A 15656-nucleotide genomic window follows, 5' to 3' on the forward strand; every position below is an offset into this window, starting at 1 on the left:
GTTGACTATCTCTGGGGAAGCAAACTAGGCCAGGCCCTGGATTAAGGCCACTGACCCACGAGGCCTCCTAGCCTCATGCTAGCCACTTCATTTCTCTAAGTGGATTCCCTTATTGGATTGGTAATTAAAGGTGGATTTATTTGAGTGGCTTTTTGGCTAAACTGAAATTGTTGTATATTAATGCCGAGCTGGCTGTATCTGTCTATCTCTCTATCTACAGTTGATATCCGTTTGTCTATCTGTCTATCTGTCTCTCTGTAGACATCTATCTGCATTTTCATGTGGTACTCAACAGAAACAAACACCATTCTAATGATACATCCACCACACAAACACACACACACACAAACTCACACCCATACACAAACACACTTGTATACAGGCTTGCACACATTTTAGATGGGTTGGTCGACTGATCTAGATGGATTCTCATTGGATTTACAGAGTGGTAACACACTTTCACCTTTTAACACATTTTACTATTCTTTGTGGGATGCATCACTCTGTTCTGCCCACTCTTTAAAGGACAAGAAGAGTGACCAATCACTACCCCCCGGTGTGACATCACCTCCCCCAAAGCCCTCCCACCCGGCCCCCACGGTCCTCCATCAGTCCCCTCTCATAGACGATGAGTTGGTCTGGAGGAGCCATCTGAAGAAGAGGCCTCAGACCTCTAACCTCACCCGCTGCACCAGTGTGAAGAACCTCATCAGCAGGTTCTCAGACCGGGCGCCCGGGTCCCCACAGAGCGCCGCCCCATCTAGTGTACCGACTCTGGGAGCAGGGCCGGACCCCCGAATGAATGCCCCTCTAGACTCAGTGTTTACACACTCTAGCCCGCCGTCCTCCGAGGAAGTCGGGTCGCGTCAGGGGTCGCCTGCGACCGGGTCCCTGGACAGCCCCGTCCCCTCCATCATCATCACCTCCCCGCTGAAGGACGACAAGAGTTCAGAGGACGCCGCTCACAAGATGGCCGCCGCTCACAAGATGGCCGCCGAGCAAGCAAGTAAACCTGCAGACAGGAGTCCTGCCGGTCCAGACTCCGCCTCCCGGCACGACTCTGGACTGGGCTCGCTGAGTTCGGTACGTTGCCGTGTAATAAACAAGACGCAGTCCGCCGTCCCACCGAATCAATGACTTCACCTGGCAGCCAGGAGGCACAGAGTTTGATTCCTCCCCGCCACGGCGTCCCCACCCCACCAACGCATGCTAGCGCCAACGCGTAGCTGTAACAACACGTGGTTACACCAACGCATGACCGCACCACCTCACTGCTCCACCCCCATCACTGCACCAGCACCATCACTGCACCACCACCATCACTGCACCACCGCACGCGAGCATCATCACAGGAACCCACAGGAGGCCAATCATTGGAGCGCATCCGCTTTACCGTCAACCAATCAGAACGAATCAATCATCGAATCAAAGCGAACCCTGACCCTCAATCCCAGCCTCACACCTAAGTGTTGTGTCACTATTCTGCAACCAATCACTGAACTCACTACAGCATGGCTCGATCTGATCAGTAACACCTTGAGGTGATGCTTCTCAAATAAACCACCACTAATCTTCACCTTGTTGTGTCTTCACCCTTCACCACGTTTGATTCTTTGTTGTATTTGTACGCGATGATTCCACACGCCTCTCTTACTGGTCAGGGTGGTAATACCAAAAAAAACTAATTTGACAGGGATTCTGCGTTTTTTTATGTATTCATGGATATGTGTTGTTTATTAATGTCCCTTTCCCTCCCCCTTTTCCTCTCTCAACCTCCTTCTCTCTCTCTCTCTCTCTCTCTCTCTCTCTCTCTCTCTCTCTCTCTCTCTCTCTCTCTCTCTCTCTCTCTCTCTCTCTCTCTCTCTCTCTCTCTCTCTCTCTCTCCAGGAGTCTGAGTTTGACTCCTCTAAGCCTAACAGCCCAGCCTCAGAAGAGGAGCCCATCACCCCCAGGAGCTCCGTCTCGGGGCCCAGCCCCAACCCCAAGTTCCAGCTCAACCTGGTCCAGAACACGGGCAACGGGCTGAGGAGGAGCCCGGATCCCCAGCGGCGCGGCGCCGGGGAGAACGGCCCGCGGGTGACCCCCTGGGAGCCCTCCCGTCTGGGGAACACCAACTACAGAGGGTCCCTGGAGTCCCTGGCCTCCAGAGACTGGGACACCATGTCAGACCGGGTGGGTGATGGGTGTGTGTGTGTGTGTGTGTGTGTGTGTGTGTTTGTGTGTGTGTGTGTGTGTGTGTGTGTGTGTGTGTGTGTGTGTGTGTGTGTGCGCGCGTGTGTGTGTGTGTGTGTGTGTGTGTGTGTGTGTGTGTGTGTGTGTGTGTGTGTGTGTGTGTGTGTGTGTGTGTGTGTGTGTGTGTGTGTGTGTGTGTGTGTGTGTGTGTGTGTGTGTGTGTGTTAAGGCGATTATAGAGCGTTTAGTCCAGGCTCATGAATCATAAATATCAAAAATATGTGAAGGGGCAAACTTAAACAGCGAATCATGATTGACATCTAGTGGATCCAAAAGGGATTACAGTTCCTAGTTGCAGTCGTATTAGAAATATAAAATAATATCGTATACTAAATTCGTATACAATAGAAGCATTCATACTATAAACAGTGCTAGTACTAGTACTACACATCGTTTTTGAATGTTTAAATGTATTCATGTTTTCACGTTTTAACATGTCCTGTCTTGTCTTAGCAGGGGGGCTTTGAGAGTCCCCCGAGGGTGTTCCAGAGTCCGTACTCCAACTCCGCCTCCATGGACTTCAACCCCCCCAACCGCATGTCAGACTTTAAGGTCAGGCCCAGTTTAATACGCAAATACACCAAACACACGGAACCACACAATGCTGATGGCTACTGAAATTGTTCTCGATGATTGTCCGAAATTCTTATGTCACTTCCTGCTCATGGTTTGTTTCTAGAGTTTGTTTACTTTTAAATATCTAACCTTGAGTGATGAGCTATAAAGACAAAATATTTTGCCATGATTGATACCTCAGGAATATTGTTGTGTTGCTTCCATTGACCACTGTGGCTGTGCGGTTTAAGACTTCCTCCCCCCCTCCTCCCTCACATTGCTGTGCGCTCCTCCGGTCCTGCAGGGGCGGCTGTCTCCGGCCACGTCGGAGATGAACCTGTACACCTTCAACAGCCGCAGCACCAGCCCCGTGCACAGCAGCAGTCTGAGCAACGTGCCCCACCGGGCCCGCTTCTCCACCTACGACACCCTGAGGAGCGGCCGCAGGCCAGAGGGGCCCAACAACGTGGGGTTCACACCACAGGTACCCTCGCCACAGGTCCTCTAACAGGTCCTCACACCACAGGTCCTCTAACAGGTCCTCTAACAGGTCCTCACACCACAGGTCCTCTAACAGGTCCTCACACCACAGGTCCTCTAACAGGTCCTCTAACAGGTCCTCACACCACAGGTACTCTCACCACAGGTCCTCTAACAGGTCCTCACACCACAGGTCCTCTAACAGGTCCTCTAACAGGTCCTCACACCACAGGTACCCTCGCCACAGGTCCTCTAACAGGTCCTCACACCACAGGTCCTCTAACAGGTCCTCTAACAGGTCCTCACACCACAGGTACTCTCACCACAGGTCCTCTAACAGGTCCTCACACCACAGGTCCTCTAACAGGTCCTCATACCACAGGTACTCTAACAGGTCCTCATACCACAGGTCCTCTAACAGGTCCTCATACCACAGGTACTCTAACAGGTCCTCATACCACAGGTCCTCTAACAGGTCCTCATACCACAGGTACTCTAACAGGTCCTCTCATTACAGGTCCTCAGACCACAGGTCCTCTAACAGGTCCTCATACCACAGGTCCTCTAACAGGTCCACTCACCACAGGTCCTCTAACAGGTCCTCATACCACAAGTCCTCTAACAGGTCCTCACACTCTCCTCATCTGGTTCCCAACTCTCTACATCGGATACATAACTCTCTCCACCCCAATCAGTAGTGTAGCAGAACCGATACATATAGAACTGACGGTGCTGTTGGTAAACTTACAAACACGGCACTGCCAGTCATGCAATATGCTTACTTCTCGGTAGACAAACAGACAGACCGACGGACAAACAAGATTCAGATATGTACATATGTATCGAAGATAGATAATAGATATATGATTCAAAGTCCAAAGAGTGTTTGGTGGACTACTTGGTTGATGGTGTTGGTATAGATGTTTGTATGTTGTGTCTGCAGGTTGTTAATCACATGCCCCTGCGGTCAGCCACTCTGGGAAATCCAAACAGACGGGACTTTATAGAAGAACTGACCAAACAGCTGGACACCATCCAGAAGGTAAGAGAAGATCCACAGAGATGCTTCTTCATACACCAGCTCATTATACACCACTTCAATAAATAACACACGGTATCACTTCCCCAAATGTATTGACACTCATTGTGTATTACTATGTAATACTGTGTATTATTGTTTATATGTATTACTCAACGTATTACTACAAATACCACCAAGTATATCAAAACCGACAAGATTATCATAGCCCCCCAACAATTCCTGACTTTAATATATATATATGAACAGCTGGCTGGTGTTTCCAACGGAAACCATGGACAAACAACAGTTCTTTAAAGGTTGGGTATGGAATTCGCTTTTTTGGCCATTTTTGCAAAATTACTTGAAATCCTTATCATAACCCACTTACAGCCACTGAGTTAGAAGTACTGACATGAAAATTAAACAAGTCAATCATCTGTGGAACGGGCAGGGCTCGAAAAACTCCAGCCAATGATTTCCAGAGCCACCGAGTTGCATTGGACAGTAAGTACGTCAATCAAACGGTCGTACTGCACTCCCCCTCCCCCGCGCCCCGCGCGCGACCCCTTCGTGCAGTACTCGTGACCCAGAGCTCGTGACCCAGAGCGAGCTCCTGTTTGTAGTTATCCTGCGGTAGCTACTGGAGCTAGCTAATGGCTCACTCTCGCGCATCTGTGTTCGCGTTCGTGCATGATTGCGCGTCCATGTACTTGGAATGGGTGGAGTCAGAGTCAGCGTTGAAGGAGAGGGGGTAGGACCATTTGAGTTGTGTATTTTCAAAATCTGCTGGCGTTTCGCAAATCCCATACCCAACCTTTAAGTAGAGCAGAAGCAGCCCAAACCACACAGAACTGGTTTTCTGAAGCCTTTATAACTCTCCAGGTAGAACACGGGTTGGTAGGAGTATTTAGTCAGCTACTGGACATGGGCCAACAGAGGGGCTTAGCCACCTGCATACATACTGATTATGTCTGTGTGTATGTGTGTGTGTGTGTGTGTGTGTGTGTGTGTGTGTGTGTGTGTGTGTGTGTGTGTGTGTGTGTGTGTGTGTGTGTGTGTGTGTGTGTGTCTGTGTGTGTGTGTGTGTGTGTGTGTGTGTGTGTGTGGTGTGTTAGCGGAACACGTTTCTTGAAGCAGAGAGTGTAGAGATGGAGAAGGAGAGAAACCAGATAAGGTATGACTTCAACTTCTTTTCTTCTTCTTCTTCTTCTTTGTAGATGTATTTGAACCAATGATATTGTAGTAACTATCTTCTGACCAATCAGGTTTGAGATGCGCAATCTCCTGGTGAACAATGAGGATCTGCTGAGGACCAACGCTCAGCTGACCAATGACAACAAGCGGATTAGAGAGCACTTAATGGAGCTGGAGAGAGAGAACCAGGTCATTGCAGAGAAATACAGACAGCTGGAGGTATGTTTGATCAATGTGTGGTTCTGTGATGATAACATCCTGAATGTGAGTGTGGTTCTGTGATGATGACATCATAACTGGAGGTGTGGTTCTGTGATGATGACATCATGAATGTGAGCGTGGCTCTTTGATGATGACATCCTGACTGTCAGTGTGGTTCTGTGATGATGACATCATGACTGGTGGTGTGGTTCTGTGATGATGACATCATGAATCAGTGTGGTTCTGTGATGATGGCATCATGGTTCACGATGTGGTTCTGTGATGATGACATCATGACTCAAAATGTGGTTCTGTGATGATGACATCATGACTGTGAGTGTGGTTCTGTGATGATGACATCATGAGTCAGTGTGGTTCTGTGATGATGACATCATGACTCAAAGTGTGGTTCTGTGCAGGTGGAAATGAAGGAGGCACGGGATGTGATGGTGGAAGCCAACACTCAGGAATACGCCTTCAACTTCCTGCAGCAGTCACTCAAGAACAAGATACAGGATGCAGAGGTCTGTCCGTCTGTCTGTTGTTTGTCTGTCTGCCTGTCTGTCTGTCTGTCTGCCTGGGACTGATGGTACATTGAAAGTGGGAGTTGCATTAGGGTGACGTTGGGTCTTGTCTGAGCAGGAGAACCTGGATAAGCAGACGCAGCATGCCCAGACCATGGCGGAGAAGCTGTGGCTGGCGGATAGGAAGGTGGAAGAGATGGAGGTGGACAGGGAGACCCGAGACAAGAGGACCTCCGAGCAGAGCTGCGCCATCTCCAGGCTCGAGGAGGAGGTAGAGGCTTGTCTGTCTGTCCGGCAAATCACCACAGATTACATTTGTTCACAGTGAGTTCAATGTATTCAACTGTCACTAATCGACTCATGTTTCCATGTGTCTTACAGCTTGGAAACGCTATTCTGCAGTCGACCCAGGCGGGGGCAGAGTTGAACCTGCAGCAGAAGCTGCGTCAGGACGCGCAGCTGAGGCTGGAGGAGCTGGAGGAGACTCTGCTGGAGAAGGACCAGGAGCTCCTGAGAGTCGAGGCCATCGTGGTCAGGCTACAGGGAGAGGTGAGGAGACACACCTGGACACTACACACCTAGACACACCTGGACACTGCTACACTGGACACACCTGTAAAAGTCACACCTGTACACACCTATCAACGACACACCTGTACACGACACAACTATACGCGACACACCTGTACAGTACACACCTGTGCACATCTGTACACACCTGTACACTACACACCTGTACACACCTATACAAGACACACCTGTATACTCCTGTACACTTCACACCTGTACACATCTTTACACACCTGTACAAGACACACCTGTACACATCTGTACAGGACACACCTGTACACTACACACAGATACACCCCTGTACAATACACACAGTGAGACACACATGTTTACCTGGGTGTTTACCTGTGCAGGTGTCAGGTAAGCTGATTGATAAGGAGCGGGACCTGGAGGACGAAATCCAGCAGAGAGAACGTCTCCAACTGCAGTGTAAGCAGGCCGAGCGGACCGTAGACGACCTGCACATGGAGCTCCAGACCGCCAACCAGGCCAGAGAGGACGTCGCCAAGCAACTCAAGACTGCTCAGGTGAGACTACTGCTATTATTAATAGTATCACTACTTCTATTTGTTAAACCACTATTACTCGTAGTTCTTCCACCAATACTGGTACTACCACTACTGAATGGTATGGTGGATGGATGGATGGACCGATGGATCGATAGATATTTAGATTAAAGCATCGTTTTCTGCTGGTCTTCCAGGAGAAGATGATCGACCTGGAGACGGACCTGGAGGAGGTCAACGACAGCGAGCAGAGATGGGCCGCCAAGCACAAGCGAGCCCTCGAACAGGTCTGCATATGACATAGAACAACCAATATGTTATCTGAGTGGGTGGTGGTGTTAGCCAGAGGGATGATAGGAGTCGGTAATGTTTCTTGTGTTTCCAGATGGAACAGCTACAGCAGAAGGTGATCCAGGAGCAACATCTGAGCGAACAACTGGACAGTGAGAAGGTCTCCATGGAACGCCAGGTAGGCGTGTGTGTGTGTGTATGTGTGTGTGTGTGTGTGTGTGTGTGTGTGTTAGTGTGTATGTGTGTGTGTGTGTGTGTGTGTGTGTGTGTGTGTGTGTGTGTGTGTGTGTGTGTGTGTGTGTCTGTGTCTGTGTATGTGTGCGTGTGTGTGTGTGTGTTATCACTATATTACAGAACTTTCATGACTTTTCTTGATATCGTCTTAACTAATGTTCTATATATGCTCACCATCTCCACCTCCACCGTATATTCCACCATCATCCCCATCTCCACCACCATCCCCACGACTACCACCTCCTCCACCCCTTCCACTTCTGCCACCTCCACCTCCCCCACCAGCTGCGAGGGCTACGTCTGGAGGTGGAGGAGCTGCACAGCTCCAGGGTGCAGGAGGACGTCATCTCCAAGTCAGAGGGACGCGTCAAAGAGCTGGAGAACGCCCTGAGGGCCGAGGAGCGGTCAGTCTGTCCGTCTGTCTGTCGTGCTAATGATAGTGTGTTAATGTAGGCATGATGTAATGTTAACAAATGTTAATGTAACCATGTGTGCTAATGTGAGCATTTGTTTGTGTTACGTATTTTAAGAACATGAGCTGCCCCCACATAGCCTCTAGGAAGCAGGACCAAACATATAAGCCGTAAATACTATACATAGCCACAAGGGGAGCAGGACCTTTCTGAAGGCTGCAATAGCGGCTCCATCCACAGAAGGCAGCACCTCAGACAAGTGAGGAAGCCGAGGCTAATGCGTCACACCGGCTCCGCCCACTTCACACAGGCCATAACAGTCTACAGAAAAGTAAAACGAATGAGAAACTCCAAGTAGCTCAGACTAAGGGTTATAGTTTTTGATCAGCTGGGAGTCGCTCAGCACGTGTTAGACACGCTTCCCCTCCTTTTGCTCCGTAGTTACCATACCGAAATACTTTAACAAGTTAAAAGCGAGAGTTAAAAGCGATCCGGGATTGGAATACTTTCTTTGAAGAACTCTGCATTTGCATAAGCATTTTGATAGTGTTAGCATGCGTTAATGTTATCTATGTGTGTGTGTGGTGTGTAGGAACAAATTGGTGCTGAGCAACAATGTCAACAAGCTGGAGAGGAAAATCTGTGAGCTCAGTGACCAGATGGAGGAGGAGCATCGGATTTCTACTGAACAGAAAGACCTGGTAGGACACACACTCGCACACACCCACACAAACGCCCTATACACACCTATGATACATTTTGGTTTGGTTTCATGTTCTGTCTGTAGGAGAACAGTGAGCACCTGATGAGGTAGCAGCTACTGAGTTAGTGGCTAACAAGTCAGTAGCTAATGTTAGCAGCTAATTGGTTAGCGGTCAGTGACTTAACAGCTATTGAGTTACGGCTGAACGTTAGTGGGTCGGTGGCTGGTGAGTTAGTGGCTAATGTGTTAGCAGCTAGTGGGTCGGCGGATAGTGGTTTAAAGGCGGGCGGGGTGGCGTCCAATGGGTTAGCGCCCTATGTAACCCTGGCCTGTGACCTCCAGATGACCCAACGTATCCGAGCACTGAAGCGGCAGCTGAACGAGGCGGAGGAGGAGACGGGCCGGAAGGATACGCAGTACCGCCACGCCCAGCGGGAGCTGGCTGAGGAGAGAGAGGCCGCAGGGAGGCTACAGAGACAGCTCCTCGACCAGAACCTCCAGACGAAGTAAACACAGCATTACAACTTAATAAACAAACAAAAAAAAGGATAATAACAACATATACACTACAACACACACTACTGGACCAGCACCTCCAGACGATGAAAATACACAACAATAACACAGACGTAAACACAGCAATATAGCCACAACAGACACTACTCCGGCACCAACACTTCAATAAGTAAAAATACATATAAGAGATATATGAGGGAAAATGGAATAATACCAAACTACATATTTATAATGACATTTGGATATATATCAGTGGAGACTTCTCCATTGACTGCCATTCAGTTCCCCGAAAATGTTGGCGGCCGGTGAATAACATGGGGTTCAATGGGAGAGAGGAGGAAAGTTCTCCTCTGAGTTGGTGTGACTAGCTAAGGGATCTGGATCCCGCCTACGTCTATTCACAAATAGGCTGAAGCCCTGGTTGCGCTAAGAACCAATAAGCAGGAGTCCTGGCTGTGGAGCAGCCCGGAGGGAGGGGTTATCCCCTCAAGTCTATGCTACGAGAACCAACGAACCCGCTCAGTCGAATGCCTCGTTTGCACCGAGCGGTGCGCTACTGTTCGTTGCGGTACATTGCGGCTCTGTTCGCTTATATTGGCCGGTCTGTGGAGCCTGCGGCCGGGCTGCCGCGGCCGAGCGGTGGAGCCCGCGAGGAGGGTTGACTTGATGTATAAATGAAGTCCCTCAATCTTAATTGGCTTAACGCCATGACCAACATTTTGAAACATCCCTTAGCATCCACATTTGCCCCAAACAATGTTAGGCTTACAGCCCATGAAAATAGTTGTGAAATAATGTTCTTGTTGTTTGTTTAATTGTTTATTACTCTGACAGTTCTTTTTGATATTGTGGAAAGGATGTTAGTGAATGATTCAGAGCATGAAGCATTTTAAATGGCATCACTTTTGGTATTGTGTCTTTATTTTTCTTAAAACAATTGTAGCTGAAAATAAACATAGCCAAATTACAATAGCTTCAGTCATTGAGGGGTAAAATAGGCCCAATGATAGGCCCAGATTTCTTTATTTAGTTTTACAAATCAAGATTAGGCCTGATTTGACTAATTGGCTTTGCATCCTTTCCCTCTGCCCTTGTAGTCCAATACATGCTTTCCACCAGCTTTCAAAGTACAATGCTGCCACTTGTGGATTTATATCAATTCACATAATTATCCCATCCTGCGATGTTGTAGTTCACCGAAACACCCTGAAACAACTAACAATAGGCCACTATCAGTGCAAGCAGGCCAATGGCAACCAAGCGCGCAGTCCTTCCTCCCTCACTTTAAAAACCACCAGCCGCCACTGATATATATATATTAATAGCTTAGCATTTGGAAGGTTTGATGTTTCTATCATTTTATTTGCATCTGCTTTATCAACCCTCCCCCTGTCTTTCAACATAGACATCCCCTGAGAGAGAATTTTATCAACAAAGTCAAGGACAGCAAAAAGTTCCCTCTAACCACTTTTTGAAATTATTTAAGCAGTTTAAAACCTTTCTTTTGGTAATTAGAACCATACCATTACTCACGTGGAACCTAGCACTTGCACCCTTGGTGTTATCACCACAAAATTGCTCCAGGAGGTCATTGACGCTGTTGGACCCAATATTTTATCAATCTACAGCTCCCTATTGAGTGACTCTGTCCCTTCTGCTTTTAAACACGCTGTAGTCCGGCCAGTTAAAAAAAATAACAAACATGGATCCATTGGTTTTGACCAGCAACTGACCCATCTCTAAGCTTCCATTTTATCAATGGTTTTATTCATACCTTTAAGAAAGAGACTCTGCAGTTACTACTAGGGATGGGCATAATTAATCGATGCTCGATAATTGATCGTTAAGAAATGCGTCGATCAATTTATATTGTTATCGATTAAAAGGACGTTGTGTTGCATACTGTGAGTCTTGAAGCATTTAATTTAATATAACCCTGCCGACTGGTGGAAAGTGAATGGAAGAAGGTTCCCCAGGCTGTCAAAGTTAGCGCGACAATACCTCTGCATCCCCGCAACTTCGGTCCCGTCAGAGCGGGTGTTTTCTGCTGCTGGACTGACAGTTACAAGGCTGCGTTCGCGTCTGACCCCCGAGCATGTTAACATGCTTATATTCCTAAACAAAAATATGTAGGCTGGAGTTACTGTATGCTATGGACGACAGTCACCACCGTATGTGAGTCGCTCTTTTCTTTCTTAATTTGTTGACTCTCGCTCCGCTTGGTGCCTCTTGGAGTCGTTACATTTTGCCAAAACTGTGATATTTTAGCAACAAGTCCAGCCTTATATATGTTCAATAAGGTATTGCTTTTAGATAGACTAGTTCATGCAATTGTTTGTAAATGGGTGGCTCATCTTTTTGTTGCGAGCCTTTTCCGCGCGCCGGCTGCAGGCATTATATGTCGGCCTTTCCCCCCCCTTTTTTTTCATAACAGTTATACAGTTTAATGCCCACTTTTAGCCTACTGCCTTTGTTTGATTATTGTTGTCCGATAAGTTCGCTACTTATTGTAATTGGAATAGGCTACAGTCTTGTTGAATCGTTTCCAAACCTTTAAGAGCGCCTGTAGGCGCATTGTTCGGACTTTACGAGCGCCGCATAGGCCTATAACCTATAATGCCTGTATTTATTATTTTAAAACTGTTAAACAGTTGTAGGTCTTCAAGTTAACTGTATTGTATTAATTTTGGCCCATACATTATTGTTGGAATAAAGATTTCATTGATAAAAACATTAGAAAAAAAACATAGAAAAAAGTTAATGATTAATCGATAATTGATCGATAACTCTAGCGATGCTCGATCAAGAAAATTTCTTCAAATGCCCATCCCTAGTTACTACAGGTAAATACTCTTCCTCTACAGCTTATATTTCCTATGGCGTACCGCAGGGCTCTATTTAAGGTCCTCTATGATTCTCAATATATGCTACCACTTGGTCACAGAAATCCTGTCGCTTCTCCATGCTCTGTGAACGATACATAACTACTACCCTCTTACACCTGGTGACCCAAACAGCCCAGCTGCTGTAAAACTGCCCCATACTAAGTTCGACGGCAACATGTCAGTAATTTACTAACTGGCTCATTAGGGACTACAATGTCAGTAATGTAACTGGTTAATAAGTTAACATGCAGTTAGTCTTTTTATAGGTGCTAAAGTTAAATAAAGTTTAGTATTATTAACAACTACACAAACAACTTGACTGACGCATGCAGATGTTGATTGATGTAGGGATTGATGGATGGACTGCTTGTCTAATTTCTTCCCCAGACGTAAGGAATCTATGATGATGAGGCAGACTCTGGACAGCCTGCGCTTGGACCTGAGCATGGACGAAGACGAGCCTTTGGAGAAAGAGCAGCTAGCCGTGGTCTAGTCTCCTACCTGCGCCCTTCATGCTGGAGCACTCTGTCTCATGGACTAGATTCATACTGGGCTTTAAAATACAGAGACCAGCTAGCATTCGCATAAGAAACCATCCAAACAAAAGACAAAATAAAAAAACTATTTTTAAAGAGGTTGAAAACATTTATTAATTAGTTAGTTTAAATTGTAAGTAAAAAATAAACACAGATAGATACTGCCTCACCCCCCTGTGGTATTTTTTTTATTCTTCTAACAAAACTTTTACGGAAGCTCCTTCACGAAACCTCAACTACTGCTCTGTCCGGATTCCTTCTTGTGCTTCTCTTCGTCCCCTCCTTGAAGCGATCTTTAGTCGTCCTCTGTTGTAATGTACACACATTACATGCAGTATTTCCATGTATTCCATGTCTTGAGATTCTGAGAAGGTCAGCGGTCCTGGGGACAACATGGCCGGGACGCCGAGAGGGGGGGCAGTAGGGGCCAGTGCCCCGGGGCCCGGGCATGGCAAACGGCCCGTAAAAGAACTAAACAAAGAGCTCAATGAAATCAAGGGGCCCCAGCTGCACTGGCATGGAGGCTTACTCTTCTCATGCCTGCTGCGGCCATGTTTATATGTTTGATACACCATAGTTCCTACCGAGTGATCACAACGAACTAATCCGCGACTGTGATCGATTCTCTTGTCTGCAGCACGATATACAAATCGATAACACACTGATTTAAAGTCTCGCAGATTTCCCTGCCTGCTTTTAACTATCGTCACCATCGTCGATTTGTTTTTGCTACGAGTGGGCCCCGTGTTGGGCCCCAAGCTGGGCCCCGTGTTGGGCCCCATGTGGATCCTGTGTCTGGCCCCCGGCTGGGCCCCTTGTTGGGCCCCGTGCTGGCCAGCACTGGCACTCGGGGTCCTGTATTATGGGACAGGGACTAATGAATGTTCATTTGAACTTTTTTTGATTTCCCCCGTTGCCCCGATTACTTTATTTATATTGAATAAATTTTGTGTTATTTTTATAAATTGAAGAATATTTTCAATTTTTTTTGTTTTGTTTTTTCTATGGGGGACGTAATCATTGCGAGGAGATTGATCATTCTTTACTGTAAGCGGTGGGTAGCCTGAATCCATTCATGTATGTAGCAGGTGTCGAGCTCGTTAAGAAGATTTTTTAAGAAACATCAGATCTAACTATGCTTCCCCATTAGACTTTGTATTAAAATGTTGTTTTGGACATCCAGTCATAAATAAGTCATCATGAAAATATCTGGACGCTTTTCTATCAGTGATAGACAACCAGTCATGGCTGTCCTCTGTAAGCTTAACATTAATTAGTATTGTAAATCAATATTAATTCATACTGTACTCATTTTATGCCATATTGTCATATTGTGTGGAAAAAGTTGTGGGCTTGGTTTCTTGCTTGAGAGTAAATGTGTGATTTGTGTTGCCTTGCATGAATTATTCTGTCTATCTCAGGAGTTTAACCTCCTTACTTTATATACAAGGTACACAGCATGTATGGTAAGAATGGTTTTAATGTGAAATTGTGGAAGTCTACTTTCTAGTGGGTGTGACTAATGTGGAATACCTACAAATCAGATAAAGATTTATAGACACCTGTTCTATGTACTATTTGAGGAGCTTTGGTGATAGAATATTTGAGTTTTTATTTTTAACACATTGTAGTAGTTAAAGAAAACTGTTATGCTTCTTTTTTTTTAAGTCTGTTGGTAATAGTCGATGAGAGGTTCTTAACTCTGTCTTTTGCTCAAAACATGCATCGTATTTGTATAGCCTGCTGCTATACGCCCTGTTTACATTGGTTTGTAACCTACCAAGCTAGCTGTCCCTGTGGTTTACAAATCTGTCATTAATCTTCTATGTGTGTCATGTTCCACAGAATTCATATCTGAGGCTAAAGGCATTTCTCTAGAGGGCTATCACATTTTTTGGCCATTGTATTTTATTTCAGGTATATCTTCCTTTATTAAATAAAGCTATGAATGTATACTCCATTGTCTGGATCACTGTTATATTATGTATATTAGTATTGTACATAATAGCATTCATTTGTACAATGACTATCGATGGAATTATCCCAATTTAATTACACTATGTACCCTATAGCTCTTCTAGTAGAGCATAGCATTAGAGGTGTAAGGGTAAGGGGTTTGAGTTCGATTTACAAGGACATTTGCGATTCCTTAAAGGGACACTATGTAATATTTTGAGTAATTTATTACCTCAAATCAACATATTCATTCATAAATAAGTCCTCATTGGTGTAAAATTATCTCTGCCAAAAATCGCACTTATCCTCCTGAGCGAAGAATAATTAATATTAATATCAATATGGTTACATAGGACGGGTAAGCTTCATGGAGGCTTCCATTTTCTTCCGGTCTATGAGCTGCCGAGAGGGACAAAAAGCACTACGTCGTACAGGAATTGCAAACGCGTTTTCACTCTGAGCCGGCGTGACGGTGGAACAGAGCTTAGCGAGACGAGTTTTACCGGCAAATTTGAACATGCACCGCATTTTTTTTGAAAGACCATAGTTATGCCACGCCACAGGAGAAGGAATCATCGTCGCCAAAAAAATGAAAAAGAGCGTTAAAAATGCAACGTGACCAGCGAATAGGCCTACAGAAAAGGAGGGTAAACATCGGAGTCGCTTTTCCAAGGTGGAAAGAGCTGATGAAGGAGAAAGATTTTGAAAGGGATGCCGATTTTGCCTGCTTTCTTCTCGACAGGTTAGTCGATGTCACTGTCTAAATTACAAGCTTTTGTCATTGCTTGGTTGTGTAATTCATTACATAGGCGGCACAACAGTGGAACACTTATAGGCTA

At 46.2% G+C, this 15656-nt stretch overlaps 1 protein-coding gene across 1 annotated transcript in view; it reads left to right on the forward strand.

Annotated features, from left to right (window-relative positions):
• The window catches only part of LOC132448006 (uncharacterized), a 32742-nt gene extending 17923 nt beyond the window's left edge, over window positions 1-14819 (forward strand). The window contains exons 7-23 of the mRNA XM_060039066.1: window positions 526-1083; window positions 1888-2172; window positions 2686-2784; window positions 3092-3271; window positions 4211-4309; window positions 5404-5462; window positions 5554-5701; window positions 6103-6207; window positions 6326-6478; window positions 6589-6756; window positions 7131-7304; window positions 7481-7570; window positions 7669-7752; window positions 8094-8212; window positions 8814-8922; window positions 9267-9430; window positions 12713-14819. Of these exons, the coding sequence (XP_059895049.1) occupies window positions 526-1083; window positions 1888-2172; window positions 2686-2784; window positions 3092-3271; window positions 4211-4309; window positions 5404-5462; window positions 5554-5701; window positions 6103-6207; window positions 6326-6478; window positions 6589-6756; window positions 7131-7304; window positions 7481-7570; window positions 7669-7752; window positions 8094-8212; window positions 8814-8922; window positions 9267-9430; window positions 12713-12818 (2700 nt within the window). The 3' untranslated portion in view covers window positions 12819-14819. The remainder of the gene's footprint in view (window positions 1-525; window positions 1084-1887; window positions 2173-2685; window positions 2785-3091; window positions 3272-4210; window positions 4310-5403; window positions 5463-5553; window positions 5702-6102; window positions 6208-6325; window positions 6479-6588; window positions 6757-7130; window positions 7305-7480; window positions 7571-7668; window positions 7753-8093; window positions 8213-8813; window positions 8923-9266; window positions 9431-12712) is intronic.
• The last annotated feature ends 837 nt before the right edge of the window (window positions 14820-15656 follow it).

Source organism: Gadus macrocephalus, chromosome 19, assembly GCF_031168955.1.
Source record: "Gadus macrocephalus chromosome 19, ASM3116895v1".
Classification (NCBI taxonomy): Eukaryota; Metazoa; Chordata; class Actinopteri; order Gadiformes; family Gadidae; genus Gadus; species Gadus macrocephalus.